The 26,783-nt window shown below is 37.4% G+C and overlaps 1 protein-coding gene across 9 annotated transcripts in view; it reads right to left on the bottom strand.

Annotated features, from left to right (window-relative positions):
- DIAPH2 (diaphanous related formin 2) overlaps positions 1 to 26,783 on the bottom strand; it is a 245,997-nt gene that overhangs the window by 133,411 nt on the left and 85,803 nt on the right. For all 9 annotated transcript variants that reach the window (XR_005555093.1, XM_039330175.1, XM_039330184.1 and 6 more), the window contains 5 exons: positions 18,604 to 18,705; positions 17,119 to 17,213; positions 12,923 to 13,024; positions 7,173 to 7,412; positions 2,521 to 2,650 (listed from right to left, as the gene is read on the bottom strand). Coding sequence is in view for 8 of the 9 variants with exons in the window: in XM_039330175.1 (XP_039186109.1) it covers positions 2,521 to 2,650; positions 7,173 to 7,412; positions 12,923 to 13,024; positions 17,119 to 17,213; positions 18,604 to 18,705 (669 nt within the window). In the remaining variant the exon portion in view is untranslated. The remainder of the gene's footprint in view (positions 1 to 2,520; positions 2,651 to 7,172; positions 7,413 to 12,922; positions 13,025 to 17,118; positions 17,214 to 18,603; positions 18,706 to 26,783) is intronic.

The raw sequence follows: 26,783 nt of genomic DNA, 5'->3' as shown, positions 1-26,783 counted from the left end.
GAAATTACGGTAGTTTCCGGCGTATAAGACGACTTTCTAGGCATGCAACTTGGCGCTGAAGTCGGGGGTCGTCTTATACGCCGGGTCGCCCTATACGCCGGAAAATACGGTATAATGAAACAAAAATGCATAATGATAGTAATAATAATAGCACCTAAGGAAGAAAGTAGAGGTACTTGGAGAATAGAGGTAATTTATCTTAGATCTTTCATGTATACCCAATTGGTCATAAAAATAACTGGCATGTGTCCTTACGATGTTGTAGTTTAAATGAGGTATATAGTATCAAAATTAAAGCAATTGAACACCTGGAAGTTACATTATATTATGCCAATCAAATTCATGGGTTCTGTCTGCCTGAACATCTCCATTTTATAATATTCAATAAAAAAAAATAAAGCTTTTTGAGACAAGGTCAGCTCTCAGTGATTATATGGGCATATCTACATACTTTTTTTTTCTTTTTGACAAAAACACAGAAATGGCATACTCTACATTGAGATATTCTGATTGTCCCTGTCCCAATGTCCCAAAGATCTTATCTTGCTTAGCTTTTTGTCATCTGCTGCTACATCCAGCCAGGGACACTAATGGGAATCCTTTGAAAAATAAGATTATTAATTTTTTTTTAAAAAAAAGACTAATCTGAAGACAAGAGTTTCCATACTTAATCCATACTGTTAAATGTGAATGCCAATGATTACCTAGAGTACTTAAGCCTTGAGTTGCAGTTACAAAGCGTGCAAGAATTTCCACTGCTTATCAATTAAGTATGGTCCTGGGAAATGTTAATCGTTTTATTATTTATTTATTTATTTAAGAGCTTCTTGAGTAGATCCAAATATTTCATGGATGGATGGATGGATGGACGGGCGGACAGACAGACGAATAAGAAGAAGAAAACTTAAGCAACTCAAACTTGAAATATATTCAAAATCTTAAGGGAAACAGAATTTTAGATTCCTAAGTCTTTCCCGCTTTTTCTGGTACAGTGGTTTTAATTAAACTTTACCAATCCCTTGAGCTGACCTTTTCACACATCAGAGGTTTTTTAGTGAAACTGCCAAAGCTACCTAGTAAGATGGTAACACTTGTATATGTGTAGGTGTTGTCTTAAAAATAGCTTACGTGTTTTATATATTATATTAAAGTTCATCTTTGATCATTAGGCAAAATGTATTTCATGCCTGAACTCCGCTATAATATACACCTGGATAGTAAAACATCTAGTTATGAGAACATTTTCGCTAATATTGACCTCCTACAATTCAGATCCAAAACTTTACTGAAGAATAATTAGCATAAGCACCAGCACCACGGTGAACATTCATAAAAGCTATGTAAAGTTCTGCAATAGGGAATCGACCATCTGTTTCTAATTACATAAGTGATGGCAAACACTGTTAAATTCATTGTATTTAATTGATAAGACCCACGTTTAACCTAATCTGAATTTAATTTAGCAAACACCTTCATATTTTATCCATGCGTGCCTATAGAGTTCATGGCCAAAATGTTCCGATGTCAAGAGTTTGGGCTAGTAGAGTTATACACAACATTGTCAAGGCAAATTCTGTAGCTTTGTTCCTTTGGGATCATATGAAAATAAGATTAATTTGTGTAGACTAAATATCTATTATAACCTTTTTGCATTTTGCAAAGCCTTTTTTCCCCAAAAATGTGGATTAATTGGACAGGTTTTTAATTTCTTTTATTTCCCCACCCCCAAGAGAGACATGTCTATAATTTTGCTAAAGCTCTGATTTTAACCGTTCAATCAGATGAGAAAAACAGAACATTTTAATTGCACATAAAGACAAGAAACTAAATTTTTGAGATAGTTAATGAGTTGAAAGGTGATGCGTCTGTGCTTCAAAGCACTTCACTGTAATCTTTTATGCCAGCAGATGTGAAAGATTTTGGACTTGGCACCACTTTAAATTCTTAAAAATGATTGAGGACCCCCAAATAGCTTAGTTTACATGGGTCATATCCATCAATATTTATGGCTGTCCCAAAGTTGCTTTTTCAAAATCTAACTGGATTTTCTTTGTTTTGTTCGTAGACGTTTTAATTCTCACCCAGAACTGAAGAAGCTTCTTGAATGAGAAGCAAAATGTGTTCAAGCAAAACAAAGAAAATTGCCTTTTGAAAAATTACTTTTGGGACATTTACTGGTTTCAAAAGTAAAACCAAGAAATTATTTATCTGACTTTGTAGACCTCTGAAAGGATCTTGAGGACCCCCAATGCTCCAGCCCACACTCCGAGAACTACCTAAAGGAAAAGTATTGTATCCTATTACTTAATACTTAATAAAGTATTGTATCCTATTATTAATTGCATAGTAAAGCAAATTATTTGGTTTCTCCTAATCAATAAACAGCTAGAAAAGAACTATCCATTAGCATTACCCATCATTACAGTTTTCACAGTCCCACACGGTAAAAAATTCAGTGTTCAAAAGACTTTCCACAAGTTAGCAGATCAAAATTACTCCGCATTTTATCTTTTGAGTTACCTTTGCTGGCACTTTCTACATGTTCAAGTTCATCAGGGAATTTTAAGATGTCTTGATATTTCTCTTCACAAATATCGGCCAGGAAATGCAGCAGGGTTGTTTTTTGATCAAATGATTTTGTGTCTCTAATCTGCAAAAATGGAAGACATAAGAAAGGGGGGGAAACGTGATTTCTTAGGACTCTGCTTCAAGAAAGCTTTTTCAACATATGTTCTTGTATTTGCTTGCAAAGATAAATTAATTGCATTTCAAAGTTAACACCAATACGAAATGTGGGCTTAAAATATTATTTTTAAAGAACCCTTATGTTAGATATTATTATTATTTTTTTTTAAAAAAGGCAGTTTTTAGCAGTTTATAATTTTAGTTTTAGTGTTCTTAGTTCTACATGTTCTTTGTTCGCTCTGTGAGATAAAGAGGTACTCCAATGGAAGAAAAATAACTTTTTTTATATATATATGACTTTCTCCTGAAATACTGTCTAACTATATGTGGATTGTCTTAAATCTCCCATCACTCAAATATATGACTGTGGATGATTCTAGAGTTATATATGCATATGTGTACACATACACACACACACACACACACACACACACACACACACACACACATTACTAGGATTTGTTGTTTGTTTTAGTTGAGCAACAACAGGGCTGGCCAAACATAATACAGATTTATAATGTTATGCCAATATTCATTTCTTAACAACCAACTAGAATCTGTCATTACCCTACCCTACCCTACCCTACCCTATTCTATTCTATTCTATTCTATTCTATTCTATTCTATTCTATTCTATTCTATTCTATTCCATTCCATTCCATTCTATCCCTTATTTTATTCTATCCCTTATTCTACTCTATTCCTTATTCTATTCTATTCTATTCTATTCTATTCTATTCTATTCTATTCTATTCTATTCTATTCTATTCTATTCTCTGTAATCTACCAAGGTCATCTTTTTTCTTTGCCCAACTCTGTGTACACTGTTAAATAAGCAGTTAAGCACTCCCCATACCTCTTCAAACCATTAATAAAAAAGCTGAAGAGTACTAGACCTAGGGCTGAACCTTATTGCACTCTATTCAACACTTCATTTCAGGTTGATGAGAATTTGCTATAAATATTATATGACTTTTGTTTTAAATGGGATGTGAAGCCACTTAATAGACACGACAACCAACCCAAATTTAACTTACTAATCAGAATGTCTGCCACATTTCTCATTGTTCGAATGGCAACAATTGTGAAAATGCTAAACAACCTCCAGTCAATTTATAGATGCAAAACTTTGAAAGCTACCACAACGATGTGGTACTCTCCTGACTACTAATGAGGCTGTGGGTTTATTCAAATCCTTTTTTTTTCCTGAACCATAGTTGTATAAATATTAACAGTTCAATGAATCAACAATCATGAATGCTTCAGTGCATATATCAAAACTACTACTGACTGCCAGCCTTGATGCAGTCCATGAATTCTAATGGAAGTCTCTTTTATTTAAGCAAAATTAAGTCCTGCAATTCTCTGCCAAGGGTTGTTTACAAATTGCTGGTTTCTTCAGTAATTCCACAGGCTACACTATAACATCCAGAAAGATAATGCATTTTTAAGGATTTGCCATCAACATAAAGATATTAGTTTTGCAGATAGAACCCAGACACATTTAATGCATACTTCCAAGATGTCTTTCTTTCTACATCCGCCACTGAAAAATGTTCTTTCCCAGTGATTCAGGACCAAAACTGCCCAGGGCTAGGTATGCACAAATCAACAGCACTGTGGTTGATTATTTCAAGACAGCCCTTGTGACAGGTGATTGGGGAGCTTCACCGCAGTCCACTCAATTAAAAAGGGTAAGAATACCATCTGTTGCTTATAGGAGACCGCTTCCAATAAGGAATGCTGAGATTAAACTCTTGGTTAACAAAACTAATCTCTTAACTTTTTTTTTCAAACTTACATGCGTACATACACAGTTATTATGTCCCTCCCATTCAAGGTATAACCTCACTCCCAGGTAGGTTCAAATGCTGTTTCAAAACTAGCAACCTGAGTTGAAACTCTAATTATAGTAATTCAGCAACAGAGCAGCCATGGATTGCAAAGCCAGCATTGGAAATGCTGGCTTTTACTTAATGTTACAGATCACCCTGTCCAGTCAAGTCTGACTCTAGGTATTGATGCTCTTTGGTCAGCCAAGAGAGCCAGCATTGTCCAAAGACATGTCTGTGGTCATACACCACATGACTATATATCGAGGCTCTTTGGTCAGCCAAGAGAGCCACCATTATCCAAAGACATTTCTGTGGTCATGCGCCAACATGGCACATAGGACATTGTTACCTTCCCACAGAAATGGTATCTATTTATCTACTCAGATTTGCATACTTTCAAACTGATAGGTAGGAGTGTCATGCGATACTCAAATCTCGAACCTGGGCTGTCGGCTTTTAAGCTGACAATCTCATTGTCTTTGACGGTTGAGCCAACGCGCGCCCCCCTTTGTAAAAAATAAGGCAATAACACAAAAAGCAAGCCTCTCTATGACACAGAAAAAGCTACTCTACCACAAAGATCTTTATTTTAGGATTTTATGTTTTCAGTTCTCCTTGCCAGTCATAACTACAACCTGTATTTATGATTTACAACCCACAATTTCCAACCGTATATTAGTAGCATAGTGTTTTTTTTATTTGACATTTAGATTCAGCTGCACATCTTTTTTTATCGTAGTAATTATGAACTGTGACTTTTTAATTGCCCTTATTACAAGTTATATTTGATAAATAAACCGATGTGAATATACAATACAAGAACTGATTAGCCTTAAAATAATATAGCTATGTTTCTAAAAAGAAGATGTTTTCTCATCTCAATTTTTCTTGATAACTGTGATCTTGGCTGCCCTCATTAACACATCTAGAGTAGCAGTGGATAAAAGTAGAAGCTTAACCACACACTCAGATCTAGATATATTTTAGCTGTTATTTATTAATGGTGTTCTCATAGAATTATCTATTTTTAACTCTACAAGGACAATATTTTTTTTTTAAAAAAACAACCTGCAAGAACATGCATGCTGTATTTCAGTAAATTATTTTTTAATCAAATGGTGAAATATGTAAACAAGTTATCTTAAATATCCTCAATTTTCAGGGTTATTCTGAGACAAGGATATTATTTCTTATTCCCACTCAGTTTAACAAAACTATCATAGGACTAATTTCCCAGCAGAATGTACAGTTGTACATCCACTTAGCTACTTCATATATCCGAGAGCTTACAGATAATAATAATAATAACAACAACAATAATAATAATAAAGTTGGAAGGGACTTTTGAGGTCATCTAGTCCAACCCCGTGCTCAGGCAGGAAACCCTATACCATTTCAGTCTCTTCTTAAAAACTTCCAATGTTGGAGCATTCAGTGCTTCTAGAGGCAGGTTGTTTCACTGATTAATTGTTCTAACTGTCAGGAAGTTTCTCCTTAGTTCTAGGTTGCTTCTCTCCTTGATTAGTTTCCATCCGTTGCTTCTTGTCCTGCCTTCAGGTGCTTTGGAGAATAGGTTGACCCCCTCTTCTTTGTGGCAGCCCCTGAGATATTGGAACACTGCTGTCATATCCCCCCTCATCCTTCTCTTCATTAAACTAGACACCCCCAATTCTTCATATCTTTTAGCCTCCAGTCCCCTGATCATCTTTGTTGCTCTTCTCTGCATTCTTTCCAGAGTCTCAACATCTTTTTTACATCGTGGTGACCAAACCTGGATGCAATATTTCAAGTGTGGCCTTACCAAGGCATTGTAAAGTGGTATTAATACTTCACTTGATCTTGATTCTATCCCTCTGTTAGGGTTAGGGTTCCATTTCATATCCAGGAAGGAAGGCAAAATTAAAGACAAACTTCCTAATTCATTAATAAGAAACAGTGATGGATGTTTAGGTTACATCCACGTTATAAATTTATTTCTTGATTAAAGTGATGTTCATTATGGATTAACGTTGACATGAATTTAGTTTCTCTTTAATACTAGTGATTGAAGAACAGGGAGAGAAACTACAAAATTTGACGCTTGGGCCAAACCCATTAGCTTGATGGTCTCATTCAAATCCATACAAAGGCATATTGTACATTTTCCAAAGACTTAGTTGTAATTGCGATTACTGATAGCAGCACCACAACAAATACATTTAAGATATTCTATTGACATTGTGATAGTTATCTCCTTGGAAGTCCGGCACACTAAATTTAGAGAAATGCACCCAGTAATTCACACAGTATTAATTATGGACAGGGGGTCCCCTAAATCAGGTTAATCCATGCTTGAATCATCTCCGTGTCTGGGTATAAAAAATATTTAAATAGTAACTTTTTCATAACATAGATATCTATGATAGATGATAGATAGATAGATAGATAGATAGATAGATAGATAGATAGATAGATAGATAGATAGATAGATATAGCTAGATAGACAGACAGATAGATAGATAGAAATAGATAGATGAGAGAGAGAGAGAGAGAGAGAGAGAGAGAGAGAGAGAGAGAGAGAGAGACTGATTGATTGATTGATTGATTGATTTGGAAGTGGGTGCAGATGTACTGACACTTGAAAAATATATATTTTATACTGTTCACACTCACCTTGCAAAGGAAACTGATATTAAAACCCAGCGATTGGGCATTTCTTGAGCCGGAATTCATGTAGTTCCCAATCATCAGCACAAGTTCTAAAAGCTTAGTGAAGCTTTCACTCTTCTTCAGCTCCTCACACGCGATTGTGACAGCCATGATGCCAGGCTTGATGTTGTTGATGTGCTCTTCAAACGTGAGCTTGAAAAGGATCCCGTTGAGACGAGGCTGCAGCAGTTTCACTGAGCTCATCTGGAAAGGAAGAGGGGGAACATATGGGGGGGGGAGTGCTTCAGACAATAAAACAAAACAGAAATGAATGGCAACATTTCTAGGGGATTTTTCCATGGGTGGAGGGATGTACAACTTATTTAAATTAGGTAGTTGTTAGTTGACTGGCTGGCTGGTGGGTTGGTTTTTCAACCTAAGGAAAATAAAAATTGCCCCCAGGCTTAATTAATTTAATGGATGGATGGATGGATGGATAGATAGACAGACAGACAGATGAGAGAAAGAGAGAGAGAGAGGAAGAAGGAGATATGGAAAGAGAGAAAGAAAGAGAAAGATGGAAAGAGAGGAGACAAGAGAGAGAGGGAAGGAGGGAGAGGGAGAGAGATGGGAAGAGAGGAGAGAGGGAGGGAGGGAGAGAAAAAGAGAGGAGATAGAGAGGGAGATGGAAAGAGAGAAGAGAAATAGAGAGAGGGAGAGAGATGGAAAGAGAGGAGAGAGAGAGGGAGAGGGAGAGGGAGAGGGAGAAAGAAAGAGAAAAGAGAAAGAGGGAAGGAGAGAGAGAGAGAGAGAGAGAGAGAGAGAGAGAGAGAGAGAGAGATGGAAAGAGAGGGAGGGAGATGAAAATTTTGAATTCTGGCAACTTAAATGAGCAAACACTTGAAGCTTTCTAGCCAGCAAGGTAGCATTTTCACAAGGGGTCCCCTCCGCCAATCATTTCACCATACATATTTGTTTATTCATTTCCATATCAAGCTTAAAAGTCCTTTAACATTAAATGACTTCCTTTTTTTTAATTTGCAAAGAAGTCATCTTATCAATAACATAGCTAACTAAAGTAGCCAGGAAACAAAACCTGGACCGATGAAACCAATGACTGATGTATATCGTCATTTAATTTAAATCTGGCCTTTGCATTTTTGCTCAACTTTGCATTGCCAGGAACAATCACAAATGTTTGTACTTGCTGACATACAATTACAGAATAGCTTTACAGTGCTCATTAAACAAGGGTGAACCTGGAATATTGAATAAACATTACAATGAACACTAGCTGGTGATTTATTCTCCCCCGCTACAACATATCCTGTCACTTTACTTTATTCCTCCAAATAGTTTATCAATGCCCTTTTTTTTCTTGATGATATTTTCCAAGGTGATATTATTTTAGAGATTTCTATATACATTTTAAAGAAGTATAACCATCAGAAGCAAAACCCGGGTGTTGAGTTTACTATTAGCTTAATCAAAGCCCCTGTGATATATGCACTGCTGAAGAAGATTTATAGAACTCTATTCAATCTCCATTAAAGAAAGATGTTGATCTCCACTGCAGAGCTTCTATTATGGCTGGTAACAGCATAATCACCGTGCAAATAATGGTGATGTGAACAGATACAATTACTAAATGTTTTTAGGGTCGCCGCAGAATTATAGCTCACTAAGCCTTGTAAGCCTGGAAAACAATTTGACTGAAAATTATGACAGTTGCCAGATACTGTATGATCCTATGTTGCATTTCCTAAGACTTAGATTCTGGTTTTATGATTCACTACACGAAGCATCCAGGGATACTGAATGCAATGGCATAATATGCAAGGCTTTAGTTGTATTATGAAGTCACTGTCCATCAAAATAGCAACAGGGGAATTTCATTTTTCAACCTGATTCTTCACGATATTAAAAAGAGGAAGCAGTACCAATAGCTTTTAAAAGCTGTTACAAGTACTTTATTTCCCTACAGAGCATCTGACAGATTTATGCTTTTGCTACTTTAAAGCATTTCCAAATGGCTGTTTCCTTCTTTGAGCACCTAAAATAACCAGACTCTTTCGCCCTGGTGGATCTCCTTCAAGAGGGTTATATTGCTGTCATCCTGAAGGTCAAATGGTGTTCTTGAAAGGAGTTAAAATTCATGTCAGACTGAGAAAAGTTAATTCCTCCAAATTGAGTTGCAATCCAATCATGCATCTATGCGCTGAGGAAGCTGGCTTGTAATATTGAAGAACTAAATATTGCTTAATATTTTTTTTCTCATCTTCCAATAAAGATTAAGGACTAAGCAAGAGCAAGGAAGGAAAAGGAGAATGAATTAGAAAAGTGCACCGAGAACGGAGAAAGAATAAATATAACCAACATTATTGTACTTGAAATATGTATGTGACAATTAAATTGTATATTTGTTTTTAATGCTTTCTTTAGATTACCATGGTGAAATTCATAAAGCATGTCAGGAAGTGCTTATTAAATACTAGATTATTTCTTTGGATCAGAAAAATCTCAAACAACAAACATTAAAGCAACATCAAAACTATAAACAGTTTTGAATATGTCAGTTTCCATATCTGAAGCTTAAGATATCGCTATAGCAACTTTCCTTTGTTTTCCATCATCCAGTTTCATCTTCTTCAAATTCTCTGCAAAACTTTTTTTTCTTATATTAGGATGCATTTCCAAATTCTGTTACCTAATTTGAAGATATAATTCATCTTAATGTTTCATCTAAATGAAAATGTGATGCTCCAATTTTCATGCACAAATAAGAATATTAAGCTAATTAGACTATTATAATAAGTCACCTAATTAGAAAGTGTGACTTTTCTAAATGGATTTTAAACATCTAATTTTGACCTTTATTGGATTTGATGGGTATATTGATTATCCAATTAAAGCCTTATATTAATCATTAACTTACCTAATTTGTATATGCAAATAGGTGTGTGCATTCTGAAGAAAGAAAACAACCTCGCACCGTCAGATACAAATTGCAACCAATCTATAATTTTTAAGCACCAGGGCTCAGATTATTATAAGCAGGAGTCCTTTTAGCAATGATGCGATTTTTAACTGCAGGCTAAATAAGAGGAATCTATAAAAATGATCAGATTTTATAAGCAGTATAGGACCTTTGAAAAGTTCCATGTATTTGTATAGCAACAATGTGATCCTCTAATTCCATCATTTAACAAGACTGTAACAAACAACACATTTTATAGATGCCTATGTATGGGAAAGTATATACTGTGAACTTACATATATTCTTTAACAAAAAAAAAAATGACATACAAGCTTCAGGAAACAACACTGGCAATGCTCTTACAACATACCTACTCCTAACAGTTGTTCTCATAGTAATTTGTGTATTATTTTTGATCCAAAACATTGGTAGCTTTGTTGTTATCACTGTATTTTCACCTTATAGAGGCAACAGCAAGGAAAGCAATAGACAGTTGCTCACTCAAATCTTCACTTTATATCTCGTTTGAAGTTGGTTTTCAGTTAAAAAATGGACTTAGATGTCTGGTATCAATACATCTGGGTAACACTTGAGTAAGCTCAAGAACAATATAGAACCATCTAGCCAATGTTCAGTCCTTTATTTGCTTACATACAATTAACAGAATCTTGCCACAGTGAATTCTTACTACTTTCACCCAAATGGATATGCCTGGGAGGCTCTAGGACAGTGATGGTGAACCTATGGCACGGGTGCCAGAGGCGGCACTCAGAGCCCTCTCTGTGGTCACGTGCGCTGTCGCCCAATCCGAGGCCTTCAGCTGGGTTTTATAAAACCTTTTCGCTTTAGGCCTCCGCCGTCATGTGCAAAAAAAAAAAAAAAAGGTTCAATCAGTCAATTTCAACTTCTCGCGGGAAAAAAAGATCTTGCAAAGTTGGAATTGATTGATTGAACTTTTTTAGTCCCATCCCGTCTGCTGTTACCACCACAGCTATGCCCACCCAATTGGCCACGCCCACCCAATTGGTCACACCCAGCCAATGGGCCACACCCACCTGGCACCCGACGATGCATAAGTGGGTTTTGGGTTGCAGTTTGGGCACTCGGTCTCTAAAAGGTTCGCCATCACTGCTCTAGGGAAGTGGCTATCCTTACTCTCTTGCTCTCTTTCTCTGTCTCTTATCCAGCTCTGGGTTAGGTTGTCTCTTATTTGACCCCCCCCTTTCCCCCTCTTTAGGCAACTTCTCTCACCAAAGCCTAAATTAAAATATATTTTTTTTTCTTCAAAGAATACAGTATGAGGCAAAATAAGATTAGAAATTATTCTGAAAGATTTAGCTATCATGAGTGTATTTGAGCCCGTATGAGCAAATCTTGAGAGAAAAGGCTGAAAACATCGTCGGAGGCTTAAGACTACCTTGAAAAAATGCATTGGAATTAAGTTTTACACCCAAGAGGTTACATGGAAATAAAAAGGCAGTGAAGGTGGAATAGCATTCTTTAGCTCTTCATCACTTTCCACTGATATATGTGCTCTGTGATCCATAAACAGGAGAATCTTTCCCAGGTCTGGCAGAATTTTTTTGCCAGACATAAAACAATAATAAAAATGCATTTGTGTGTAAGCGGCGGATTTGCAGATAAGTAGAACAACTGTCAGAGATTAACACTCCGTCCCCAAAATAGGGCTGTTTGAATAAATTAAGAATTCCCTACAAGTTTTAACACGGCAAAATTTTCCCATGAATGGGATGGTTCTTCAGTGGGCTATTATTTGGATAATTACACAGGAGTTCATCATGTAAGATGTTGTTTGGCTCTAATCTTATCCAACTTTTTTTTTTCTTTTACACTACATGGAATGAAGCGTTCAGCCTCTGAAAAATTTACTCAGCCTAGAACATCTTGGAATCCAAAGAGACCAAAAAGAAGCTTAAATGACAAGTGTGAGAAAATATGGCAATTCTGTTCTAAAGGAAAAGACATTCACTGGTCTTGATGGAGCCCTAAGGGAAGATAAATGTACAAAAGAAACAAAGACTTTTGACAGTGTAACAGGAACAAAACCAGAGTAGCTGCAATCAACACCTATAAAACTGCTAATAAAGAAATGCAGTTCAAATTGAGTGATATCTTTTTTTTTCTTGCCACGAAGTTTTCTTTTCCTAGACTGTATCTCGTAGCCTTCCTTGAAGCAATATTTTAGCTTTGATGAAAACTGTAATATCTAGCTTAGAGGAACTTACTAGAAGAAAATATCCAAGTAATTTTGTATTTTATAACATTGCTCTGACCCTTTTTTTCCTCCCCAAGAACCTAAAGAAGTATTAATGGATTAAAATCTTTTTATGCTTGCAGGCCATTCTGCAGCGAAGTTGGAAAAAGACATTCCAAATATCTTTAATTCCACAACCTATTACACCATTTGACCAGTGATTAGGGATCCAGCAAGGTAGTAACATCTAGCAAAACTAGGATCATCATGGCAAATAAGGCCAGGCAGGATTAAGAGTTTTAGCTAGAGTGTACAGTAGGAAACAAATCTCTCAAAAAGAAAGTGATGTTGCAAAAAAAAAAAAAAAGACTTTATGGATGTGCCCCCAAATCCCCAGAAGTTGAGTTACACTTGAAGGAACAATTATTTTCTGGGATACAACTTTAAAAGAATTTCTGTCTTGAAGCAGAAGCAGAGAGCGAAGAGTGGAGAGGGGAGAGGAGAGAAGGGAGAGAGGAGAAGAGAGGAGAGGAGAGGAGAGGAGAGAGGAGAGGAGAGGAGAGGAGACACAATTCAACTTACCACAACTCCAAACTGCTCTGACTCACAGAGATCATCATATTCATTCTTCAGTTCAGCTAAGGCATTAAGTTCTTTTTGTTCAGGGAGATTCTTAACCAAGTTCTAATGTGAGAAACAGAAATTAGGATTACTGCTCTTCTCTCTCTTGGAAGGGGGAACAATAATTAGAGGTCTTCACACTGTCCCACATATCTTTCTCCAAGCATACAACGGTGTCCAATAGTATGAAAAAGTGATTTGCGGTAGTTAAAAGACTGTCTCTCTTTAATGTCCTAAACTTGCAAAAGGCATTATAACTTCAAAGGATTATTTTAATATCCATGGAGCAATTATTTTTTTCATAATTCACAGGCAGGCAATCCCCACATAGTCACTGTTTGGGACTTATTTAATTCACCACCCATTCAATATACTGAAAACATTTCTGCCATGTTTTTAGCGAAGGGTTGTGTATATCCTGGCTCCAAATATAATGAGGTGATACTATAACCTTGAAATATGAGACTCTACACCAGAAACACGCCAGTGGTTTCTTTCCATATATTCATGACAGCGTCCATTCCAAATAGGGACTTCGGTGTGAATCATGAAATTATATTTCCTATTCATCCCCTTCTGAAGAATGGTTCAATAAAGCCTTATATCGAAACAATTACAAATTGTTTCATCAGGCATCCTTTATTCCAGATTCTGGAGCCATCACTGGTCAAATTCTTTTCCAGGCAGCTGTCGTTGCTGTTGTGATTGTTATACCAGAATATGTTTACTAAGGGGTTCAGCTGGAATATATTTTGGAAGACTTGGATGATAAAAAAAAGTAATAATAATGGCTGCTTCAGAAAGATTCTGAAAGGAAAAATCCTAACTAATCCTAAAAGCTCTGGTGACACAGTGGTTAGAGTGCAGTATTGCACTCCACAGTCTGGAGTTTGATCCAGAAGGAGCTAAAGGTTCACTGAGCCTTCCCTCTTTCCAAGATCAGTAAAATGAGGACAGGGATTGTTGGGGCAAATGTGCTGACTCTGTAAACTGCTTAGAGAGAGCTGCAAAGCACTACGAAGCGGTATATAAGTCTGAGTGCTATTGCTATTAAAACACACCCTGATCATTGCACATTTATTAAAAGCATTTTCTTTCATCAACCTTGATTTATTTTATTTATTATTTAGGGGAGGAGGGGTGTAGCACCTCCAAAGCGCAATACTGTGTGTACCTTGGATGGCAAGGACTAGGTATAAAATGAAAATGAGAGAAAGCTTGAGCGTAGAGTTTGCAAGAAGATAAAGAGAGATGGTCCAAAAAATACAGAAACAGAGGAGGATCAACATTCAACATCAGAACTGAATTAAAGACCTGTCAGTGGGCGTTTGTACCCAGTTGGGATTATTACAAACTTTTAAAAGTGTCTTGATGTCAACTGCTCAATAATTCTTAGTTCTCTGGCCTGAATGTTCTCTCCCTCACCTAACACATGGGAAGCATAACAATTACATGGAACCTATTGTGAATATAATGCCATTTTCCCTAACAGTGCTAAAGCTAAAATCCTCCTTGTGGTTTGGAAGGAAAATGTATGCTGACCTTATGCTCTAGGGTCAACTGCAAACATTCAAAAATGGAAGACATTCATCAGCACCCACTGACTGATCCAGGAAGAAGGGTGTGCTGCAATTCTAAGCTGTCTGTTGTTTCCATGAAATAGTGTATTGCTTAGCACAGTATACAGTATATATATATATATATATGCTCAAAGCACTTCTGTGGGGTGGATAAGCTGTGAGAGTATAAGGAGAAACTTAAAATAAAATACATGCCACATCGAATAGCTTGGAAACTAGATCTGAGGTCGCTTTTAATGTATCACTGACTGGCTTTTCTGTTTCCTACACATCAGGCAGAATGAAATAATTTTATAAATACACCGGAGCATGGTGTGAATGCAATTCATCAACACCTGCTACATCAGGACACTGGGAGCTCTTTCACTCTCACTAAGCTGAAAGAAAAAATAATATTTTATATGACAACCAACTATCGTTAGCAAACATTTCACCAACTGTCAGCAGCTTTCAAACTCCTTATCCCTGTAACTGCTGCGAAGACAGTTATGGGGTCCATGATACTCAAATAATCAACGGTGGATGCAATGAAGAGTGCTTGATTTCAATAACTGTAGATAGTCCCTGATTCGCAACCATTCATTTAGTGACTGTTTGATGTTAACAACAACACTGAAAAAAGTGACCATTTTTTTACATGTATGACCGTTCTAGCAACTCCAGGGTCAGGGGATCAAAATTCAGATACTTGGCAATGGGCTCCCATTTTTATGAATGTTGCTGTGATCTCCATTTATCACCTTTTGACAAGCAAACTCCATGGGGAAGCCAGGTTCACTTTACAATCATGTTACTAACTTAGCGGCTGCAGTGATTCATTTAACAGCTAGGGCAAGAAAGATTGTAAAGGGAGGCAAAGCTCACTTAACAATTGTCTCGCTTAGCAACAAAAATCTGGCGCTCAATTGTGGTCGTTAAGTCAAGGACTATCTGTAATCAACCTCAGATGGAATAAAGAGTGCTTGAGCTCAACCATTATCTTCCAGAGCTGGTTACTGCTTCCATTCAGAAAAATGGATTGAAACGTCATCAGAGCAGCTAAGAACAAGGAAAGCGACAACTTTCAAACTATGAAATCTGCCTTACGAGGTGGCTTTGTGTAGTTTTCAGGTCTTACTCCACACATGAGCCCAATCTATCGCCACACATTCATTTAAACATTTTACAACAAAAAATTCTGAGTAGAATCCACACATCTAACTAGAGAAAGTGAAAAGAAGGTATTTGTGACAGTATCGAAAAACAACCTACTCAATCCCTCATGTTTCATCTCTCTAATTTTGCAGGCCTGTCAGAACAGCGACGTTAAAAACTGCCCGTTAAACAGAACCGAGACATCACTTAAGTACTTTTCCCATTTCTGCAATAATTTAACAGAAGCTTATTTTCTGTAAATGTTAATTGCACACTTAAAGGTTAGTTAAGTGAAAATATTGAAACAGGTGCCCTTTCTTGCATTCAAAAATATCACCTTTCTTTCCTGTCTCAAAACAACTCATTAAGTGATACCGTACTTGGGCGTTCTTGTGGGTTTTCATTATTAAACCTATCATAACATATAGAGATGAGCTCTTTCACCAATTCAAATGAAAGCTTTGTTTCCAATTCAAAGTAATTTCTAACAGACTCTGGATTGTTATATTGAACAATTGTTCAATATGACTGCTTATTATATATACACACACATAGAAGCACGAAGCCGAAAACACCAGCCTGAAGATGACGAATGAGACTTCGTCGAAACGTCGCCAAGACACTTCCAATTTGACACAGGAGAAAACCCGAATAACCAAAGACCTACACACATATACATATATACACACACATATACATATACATACATACATACATACATACATACATACATATCGTATATGCCGGCGTACAAGGCGACCCAGCGTATAAGACGAACCCCATCTTTATAGCCGGGTCGCATTCCTAGAACGTCATCTTATACGCCGGAAACTACCAGTATTTCCGGCGTATAAGACGACTCGGAGTATAAGACGACCCCCGTCTTTGGCGCCGATTTCAGCGCTCGCAGAAGTCGCCTTATACGCCGGCATTTACGGTACATACATACATATATAATTATTATACGAAGCATAGGAATACTTCATAAAAGATCAAGCTACTCCACTGTTGTCTATTTCTGATTCTTGTTATCTGTCATCCCAGGTTTTCTAGATATGCTGAAGCAAAATTCACCCTAACTAAAATATTGAGATGATGACACAAATGATTAGATTGTTACAGCATGCTAAACAGGATTTTTAAATTATTATGAATCAACATGCATATTTGTGAGTGTGGTCCTACTGTTCCCTGCTGGGCCATCCTTCCATTTGGATCAACCGGATTTGTTCCTCCCTATTTTAAGGATTATCTGTAGTGAAAATTTTCAGCATATTACCTTTGTCATAAATCAGAATTTTAACCCCCCACCCCCACCCTTCAGGACACATAATTTTGACATTTGAAGCAAACTTTAACAAACTTTAACTTCCAGCTTGACATGCCCACAGAGCTTCATAAAAGAGTTAAATTTGGTTTAAAGAAAATGGCATAGTAACTTACCTGAATTAATGCTTCACTCAGTTTTGCTTCATCTACTTCTAATATAATGTGTTTTATTTCTTCGTAAGGCATGCGGAAAGATCCCAGGAAAATAGCTGAAATGACACACCATCGTAATTTGAGAGAGGACATTAAATGAGCGCCTCTTGCACATTTTATGGCGAAAAGTATGGCTTTTATCCAGAACTCTTAATTTGAAGACAAGTTTCTATCCATTTTATACATTGCATAAAATAAAACACCATTTTATACAAGGAAGTTATGGCGTGAAGAATTAAAAAAACTTAAGAAATGTAGGCAACATGGTACAAGTCTGGGGATAGATGTACAATATCTGACAATGCTGCTTTTATGTTTTAACTATATCAGAGTATGTGTGTATTTATGTATTTGTGTATGTGTGTATATATACACACGTGTGTATATATACACACACATATACACACATACATTTTAGCCATTGTCTATCCAGTGCAGGATGAAGGCCTGTTCTACATATTTCCAACCAATACGGTTCTGAGCTTTCTTTTGCCAATTGGGCCCGCCATACTTGCTGATGTCAGCAATCCATCTTGTTTTAGGTCTCTTTCGTGGACGTTTTTTATCAAGTGGGATCCATTCTATGGCTGCCTTGGTCCATCTGCCATCAGTTCTTCTGCTATGTGACCAGCCCGTTTCCATTTCACCTCTTGATGATATCGTATACTTTTGTTTGTTCTCTAATCCAGGGGTCTCCAACCTTGGCAACTTTAAGACTTGTGGACTGAGCAAAGTTGGTTGAGAAATTCTGGGAGTTGAAGTCCACAAGTCTTAAAGTTGCCAAGGTTGAGGACCTCTGCTCTAATTCATGTGTGGGTCTTTCTATCTTGTGTGTATCTTTCCATGGCTCTTTGCGCCATTCATAGCTTTTGTATCGATTGTGAGGTTAGTGTCCATGTTTCACTGGCATATGCGGTTAAGTTCTACTGCTTTAATTCTTAAGATTTATGAAAGAAAACACCACCATCAAAATGAACCCAAGTCCTAATGAGGGGGCAACCATACCTACACTAGTCAAAACAGAGCTAAGATCATTATTACACGTCTATTTTCATCCATTTCTGCTGAAGAAATGGCATCTTCAGAGGATACCGCTAATGGAAAGAAGGGCAGAGAAGACAATATAATCCATTCCTATACCGTATATGCCGGCGTATTAGGCGACCCGGCGTATAAGACGACCCCCGTCTTTATAGCCGGGCCGCATTCCTAGAACGTCGTCTTATACGCCGGAAACTACCAGTATTTCCGGCGTATAAGACGACTCGGCGTATAAGACGACCCCCGTCTTTGGCGCCGATTTCAGCGCTCGCGGAAGTCGTCTTATACGCCGGCATTTACGGTAATAGTTTACCTCTAAGTATCAAACCATATTATATTATTTTTGAAAAGGCTGGAGAAAAATAGCTCAAATGAGCCCTGAATAAAAATGAATATATTACATACACAAATTTTGGGCAGTCTTCCCATCCAATATTCTCAATTCTTTAACTTTCTTCTTGGGCATTATTATCTTCTTTTCCTCCACATTCTCCACAGTCTTGTCCTCTACAAAGCAAAAGCAGCGTCCTTGGTTATTTACATACACAGAAACCTTTAAAATGCCAGAGTTGGTTTTCTACATTTTTCTTAAGACCTTGCTTAATTAAAACAACAAAATATCAAGTGAACGTGCACGTTCAAAAGAATGGGATAAGACCCACAAAGGGTAACATCGGAAGTTTGCTTTGGGGTCTAAAAGATGTTGTTGCTAAGACTAGGTTCCAATTGGGCAAACTGAGAGTTTCCACCAATTCCAAAACAGACTGGAGAATCGTCCATTCTTTCCATCATCCCAGCCCTACTCAGCTGGTTGTCTCTAATACCCACAATTTCTATCTCAGCATGTTAGGGCCTCCTACTGGTATGCAGCCACACAACTCCAAGCTGCGTTTGACTTCTTCCACAATCAAGGCAGCTTAATTTAAAACACAGCCAAGGGAACTGGGAAGGGGGTACAGGTGTTGGAGAAGGCAGAGTTAAATGCTTCACAAAACAAAATAAAACCAAGTGTCTATATTAAACCTGTTGGCAAGCAACCGGGATTTTGTTTTCGATGAATACGGAGATCTATTTTGTGAGCCATCACATATTTGTTTATTCAAGACGGAGAGAAAAGCTGATGCAACATGCTGTAAGAGATTGTTTTCCAGATTATGCTTATGTGATGAGCTCCATGTGCAGTTGAGGAAAAAGGATGCTGTGGTACTGCACATCCCTGAAATTAATGGATCCCTGAGAAAGGATGATTTTATTATGACACCTGCTTAATACCTGCACTTGTAACAATGACATTTGCCAATGTGAATGATAAAGGTAGAGGAAATTAAACACAGCCAATTGTTCTGGTGACAAGGAAAACCCAAAAGAAGATTGTAATGGTTCAGAGACTTAATTAACTAAAACTTCACTATCAGCCTATCCCAAAATCTGGAAACACATGGGTTTTGAAAATTAACAGCTGCATTCGACTTAATGTACTCTCACACCTGATCATTAACTCAATTACTGAACTCCATTAAACATTACCTCTACACAATTTAACAGTTATAATGTTAAGACAAAGCAAAATAGTGAACACCGGTGGTGACAAGGTAGAGTAGAGGATAAAATGCTTGAATAAGGAATTTTAAAGGGTAAGCGTCTCACCCCAGTGTGTAAAATCGAAAATTGCAAAAATATTTTTTTTTATTATTTATCAAAAGCTCTTCTCTGAGCTCAAGGTGATACACACAGCACACTTATGGTTTTTATCCGTTTGTTCTCAAAACTATCCTGCCAATGAAAATTGGCTCCATCACTGGGGGGGTTTTAAGAAAAGGCTAGGCCAGGGGTAGGCAACCTTGGCTCTTTTATGACTCGTGGACTTCAATTCCCAGAATTCCTGAGCCAGCAGCCAGCCATGCTGGCTCAGGAATTCTGGGAATTGAAGTCCATGAGTCATAAAAGAGCCAAGGTTGCCTACCCCTGGCTAGACCATCACTTGAGATGGTATATAGGTTCTCCTGCTTGAGCAGGGGGCTGGACTAGAAGACCTCCAAGGTCCCTTCCAGATGTATTCTGTTCTAATTCTTTATCAACAAGATCTTCAATATACCTTCCCTGCCTAACTGGGTGGGTAGGATAGGATTATATGAATGAGACAAGATGGTTCCTCAGATTGCCCCAAGCCATTAGTTTCTTCGATTCTAAATTGTCCAATTTTTACATAACTAATTGCACTAACATTTACACAGTCTCATGATCTATGCTCAGATAAATTTTTACACGAAAGCCCAGAATCTGTGCCATCTAATTGACCACTCCTAGGTGAGAAAAGATTAGCTTCCACACTCATAATCACATATCAGTACAAATCAACAAGCAAAAATGTTTGATTTGTATGACTAACGGATCACCGCTAATTCTTAATTCCAGCAGTCCAACAAGTTTAATCCTTCAAAATTATTATGTCAGTCATTCAATTAAAGGACTTTAGCATTTCTCCCTTACACTTTCTCAAAGCGTACACACACTTAGCAGCACTTTCTTTTTTGTTTAATTAATAAAAACACAACCTGCCTTTTTTGCTTAGGGAACATCCCATGTTGATTTAAACATTAAAAATTATACCCGCAGAGATGCAAAGTAGTGTTGACAATAGCCCGACATTGCTTGTGTCCTAAGCAAAGGAGACAGCTACCTAAACCAATGATTAGATAGGTTGACTCACCTTCCCCTGGGAAGGTACTTTATAGGATAAATCCTTTAACAGACGAGTAAGAATCACAGACATTTAATTTTCACAAACACCTGCTAGCATCTCACAGAAAACGATGCTCCACGTTCTTCTCTTGGAGTTTTGAATTCTTTCAATGATCACCCAGCTTTTTAGATACAGGTAGTCCTCGACTTAAAACAGTTCATTTAATGACCATTCAAAGTTACAAGGACGCTGAAAAAAAAGTGACTTATCGTTTTTCACACTTACGACCATTGCAGGATCCTCCATGGTCACATGAGCTACAGACACTTGGCAACTGACTCGTGTTTGTGACAGTCATGTGATCCCTTTTTGCCGCTTTATGCCAAGCAAAGTCCATGGGAAAGCCAAATTCACTTAACAACCGTGTGACTAATTTAACAACTGCAGCCATTCACTTAACAATTTATGGCAGGGAAGGTCGTCAAATGGGGCAAAAGGCACTCAACAAACATCTCACTTAGCGACAGAAATTTTGGACTCAACTGTGGTCGTAACTCAAGGACTATCTCTATCAATTGTTTCATTTTTTTAAATAGTTCTTGGTCTTCTAGGCTCACCCACATACAACCTGATATAAGGATAAGCAATAGTTACAAGCAAGCACTGCCTATTCATCATCATCATCATCATAAAAGCCATGCTAATATTTCCTCAGAAAGTAAATTTCAAATCGAGTTATCTCAAAAACCGACTTCATACCAGTTGCTCTTAGAAGAACGATAAAGATTTGAGTGCCTTTTGCATAATGATGTTATTTCAGTACTAAAAGAAAGCAGAGAAGTCCACTTTGGTGAAGTTTTCCTATAAAAGCTCTTTCCCTTTTCAAGGAGACCTCAGTGCAGCATTTTTATTTTTTATTTTGCAGAAGAGAATATAGCGAGTGACTCTAGAGACTCTCCATAGCTCCAACCGTTTGCAATATTTATGCCATTTTGTCTGAGAAATAATTCCTCCTCTTAGTAAAGTTGACACTGATGCTAGGAGAGCTACCATATTCAGGATATATGGCATTTGTTCTGAAATATTCATTGGGCATACTGACACCTTAATAAGATTTTCTTGATTGACTATGCTCTTTGACACGGAAGAAATTTTCTTTTTTTTTTTAAATTTTGTTTTGTTGTTTTTAACAGAAAAAAAAAAACAGGGGCAACAAATCTGCAGTCAGTTCTAGGTGCAGTGGACAATGTGCCTGCACATTTTTCTGCAAGCAAAGCAATGATGTTCACAGAAAAAAAAAAAAATGTTGCCTTCCCCCACAGCCCATTGTTCTTGTTGAAAATGCAAACCTCAGCACTATTATTGATTTGTAGATGTCTCCTGCAGTTCTGAAAATACATTTACAATACAATTACTTAAAAGACATACACAATAACTAAAGCTACTAATCCATCTTCCCACCCCACCCCCCAAAAAATGTTACAGTGTTTAGCGATCAAAGTTTAGTGATTGAAGTTACAATGGCACTTAGGATTGGAGCATCTCTATAGTCACGTGATCAAAATTTGAGGGCTCGGCAACTGGCATGTTTCAATGACGGTTGCAGCATCCCATGGTCACGTGATCACCATCGGCAGCCTTGCCAACCAGCTTCCAACAAGCAAAGTCAACGGGAGAAGATGGAGTTGCTTAATGACCACATGATTGACTTAAAAACTGCAGGTAAAAAAAAAACAAAAACATAAAATTGAGCACGACTCACTTAAGAACCACTGTGCTTAGCAACAGAAATTCTGTGGTCATAATTCGAGGACTAATTGTATACATTACAGGCTACCATCAGAGGTAAAACCTGAGTTACTAATACAAAGGTCCCTCTTGTCGTAAAATTATGATGGGGCATACAAGACCACACAAGAGCTGATCTCTTGGCTCTGTTCAATTGTCTGCAGTGGCTGAGATCATTGTTCAGCTGCTGCTGTTGCCACGATCAAATAGTTCACTGCCTCTCAGAAGATCAGTTGCTTGAAGAACTTTTGGAAAAAGTTCAGTAGCTCAAAATATCTTTTTTCTGTGTGGTACGTACAAACCAAGGGATGCAAAAGGGAACAGTCAAGTTATGGTACCCACAGTAGCAATCATCCTCAACAGAGAACCTGGGGCCACGTCAGCTCATGTGGCCACGGAGGGCTCTATCTCTGGAACGCTGTAGTGAAGACTGCATGATGAAATCTCCGTGCAACCGAAGTTGTGTTATTGTGTAATATTGTCTAATAACCCGAGGTCAGTTCTGCATGGCTTTACATCTCCTCCAGGTGATTGTCAGCTCTAAATTCTGTTCTTATGAAGTTATAAAACATTGTATTGAACAAATCAGCAAGTTAGCTTCCAGAAACGATGTCTCCATCATCATGTTTTACCCACACTTAATTAAAGATAGGCAAACAATCAAGCCTTTGCAACCAGTTGTAGTTTGCAGAGGAAATGAACAGAAAACAGAGTTCTTCAGCTTTTATTTCTGTAGTTATTCTTTCAAAGAAAGAAGGAAGAAGGAATTTCTTTACTATTAGCCTTTTAACATTATTCAATACCACATTTAAGCAGCTGTCTCCTCCTCCATTAGGTTGCCTGGATACAAATTCATTCATTTCCTTCAACAATTAAATTCATCTTCAGGATGACATATAAAGAAATCCAACGGTATTATTTTTATAAAGCACTTAATACCTTAGGGATGATGTTTTTTCTCCGAATTCTAAGCGTGTAGGTACATGAACGTGTGGGGTGTGTGTGAAAAACACAACACAGACCTCAGATGACCTCTTGTTTATTTGTTGAAGTGTTTTGTTTGTCAGGCTGGCAAAATGTTCAGGAGGAATACGATAAATGGATGTTTTTCAAATTCAGCAACTTTAAAATGTGTGGGCTTCAAATCCTAGAATTTCCCTAGTTGTGACTAAAAGACATTACAAACACAATAAATGTTGGCCGGTTGCTAAGCACCCACATGACCAGGGAGAGCACTGTTGGATCTTTGGAACCAAGTTATAAGTGCCTTTTATGGGGTGGTGTGTTGTAACTTGAAGACTACCATCATAATGGGCAGCCTCCATCACCATTATATGTCAAGGAGTACCTACAGTGATACTGAAAGCACTGTTAATAAAACCAAGTTTATAAATCTTTTTTTACTAAAATCCAATTGGGTTTTGTTGTACAACTCAAAAATCAGATCTCTGGAGCTTCTTTTTTCTTCACTAACAACTTTTTTATAATTGCTAAAAAGCAACTTTCAATTTATAAAAATAATCTAAAGTTTATAGATCGGTAAAGCCATCATTACCGTTTCCACAACTGTAGGGGATAATCACCAACTCAGCTCAGCTCAACTTTCAGTAAATGACTCCCTATAAATCTTTTGAGCTAACTCAATTATCGTTTGCCATCTTTTAGAAATTGTTACTTGAAAAGGAAAGTTATAAACATTTTGAACATAACTCCCTGTGCAAAGAACTACTTATTCAGTGGTTTAAAAACTCTAAAAATAAAAAATGTATATGAGAAAGTTGTTTTAGCTTTAATTTTAAATTGAGATGTTTGTAGCTGGTCTTATTTCTTTTAATAAAATATGCACAGGCTACCTGGGATAGATATGAAAAAGGGGAAATGAGATTAAGAATTAAAAAGTTCAGCTATTTATCTGAAACTACACAGTACTTACTTTTGTCATAATAATTTCAGAAGCTTCATCTTATTTTTGCATAAAGGGGGTGTACGAGGAATAGGAAATTATTCATCAGCTATTTATTCAGATAAGGAAACAAAAGCAGCATAATTGTTTGATGTTAAAGCTGTTTTTGGCCTGCACAAAATCAGAAAATCTATACCGCTTGGGCATAATTCTAATAAAAAGTATTAATTTCTTAGTTCTGTACAAAAAACTTTTGATTTAACTTGCTATCAGATTTGCATTAAGTCATCGTCATGTGGCATCTGTTGGAAAAGATCTCCATTTTATGCATGCAATGTGTTCCTTAGATCTTTGCTATTAAATACTGCCTCTGACTTTTGACTTGAATATTTTGTTCCTTTGAATATAAAATCCATACGCAACCACAAAAACGAAGACGGAGGGAGAGCAAACAGAACCTGAGATGTTCTAGGATCCTTCATTACCTCTAAACCAGGGTTAGGCAACCTCGGCTCTTTTATGGCTCATGGACTTCAGCTCCCAGAATTCCTGAGCTGAGGTTGCCTAACCCTGCTGTAAACTAATGATTAATCCTCAATTTCCAACTACCATATTTTCCGGTGTATAAGCGACCGGGCGTATAAGACGACCCCTGACTTCGGCGCTGATTTCCACACTTTAGAAAGTCATGCCTAGAAAGTCATCTTATACCCTGGAAACTACCATAATTTCCGGCGTATAAGACAACTCAGCGTATAAGACGACCGGCAACTTCAGTGCCGATTTCCACACTTTAGAAAGTCGTCTTATATGCCGGAAAATACAGTATTCATTTAGCAACCATTCAAAGTTACAATGGCCCTGAAAAAGAGGTGACTTACAACCAGGGTCATAGTCAGATGATTGGGCACTTGGCAACTGGCATGTATTTATGACAGTTGCGCTGTCCCAGAGTCATGGGGTTGCCATCTGCAGACTTCCTAGCTGATTTCTGTCAAACAAAGTCAATGGGAGGAAGCCAGCTTCACTTTAACAACTACAGTGATTCTCTCAAAAACGATGCCATCGAACCAGGTGCAACTCATTTAAAAACACCTTGCCTGGCAACAAAAATTCTGATCCCGTGTGCGTTCGTAAGTTGAGGAGTACCTGTACTTTTTTAGATAACATGTAGTATCATTCCCATCGTTTGACCGTAGAACCAAAGCAATTTGTTTAAGTTACCTATTGCCTTTCAAAAATCCAAAGACATAAATTCTGTTTGTCCTCACAGTGAGATGACTTAGACAGAGATGTCTACTTTCCACATAAATAGACAATTTATGGACAAAACACCCCCCCCCAATGATTATCCCTCCTTCAGCAGTTTTTAAAGCAGACAGAGTAAAGTCATGAATGAAGAATCAACAATCAACAATTTATGAATACAATTCGGCTGGTTCAAACAACACCAATATATCAAAACCTGAATAAAACAGATTGACATCCTAACAAAGAGGTGGGGAGGAGGGAAAAAAAAAGAAAAGGAAAGGAAAAAAAGAGAAAAAATCAAATATTTCTCCAACCTGACAGATCGCTGTGAATGATCCTAGTGACAGGTTCTAATAAAGTATTAATATCCCCTGATTGCTGGTAAATCCCACTCCCCTTCTTTGCAAAGACATGACCTTCAGCTAAATCTTGAGAGGAAAAAAAAAAAACATCATGGAGGATGAAGTAAGAAGGCTGGTGTGTGAACACTTAAGGAAGCCTGGAAAGATTTATGCTGTATTTCTGGAAATACATGGCAGGATCGGCTGCTTTGTTGCCTGGTATGGAAAAACATTTATTTTTATTCGGGTCTGCTGATATATTATTAATTGTAGGAATGACCCGGCTGAGACCGAGGGCAGGGTTAAATGCATCATCAGTTTGGTGTCTTTGTGCCCCCATAACCGACCTAAGTCCAGCCCCTCCCCCCCTTGAAGTCCATTGACTTTTATCTGGCGCCAATTTGCCTTGGTCACTGGTAGTTCAGATTCTTATAAATGGATAGCATAAATAAACTCGTAGTGCTTTTGAATGCTGTCCTTGCTCCTGATTTAACAGTGATCAACTTTAACAGGTTGCATTTGTACCGATTGGATAGGTTTGTTGTTATAGAAATGGCAAGTTTATACTATTATGTAAAAGTTAAAAAGCTGAGGTTTGATGCTATCATCTTATTCTGCT

This window comes from Crotalus tigris, unplaced genomic scaffold (genome assembly GCF_016545835.1).
Source record: "Crotalus tigris isolate CLP2741 ecotype Arizona unplaced genomic scaffold, ASM1654583v1 scf7180000017622.5263843, whole genome shotgun sequence".
Lineage (NCBI taxonomy): Eukaryota > Metazoa > Chordata > Lepidosauria > Squamata > Viperidae > Crotalus > Crotalus tigris.
Note: the sequence above shows the minus strand (reverse complement) of the source record. Positions and strands in the feature narration are given on the sequence as shown.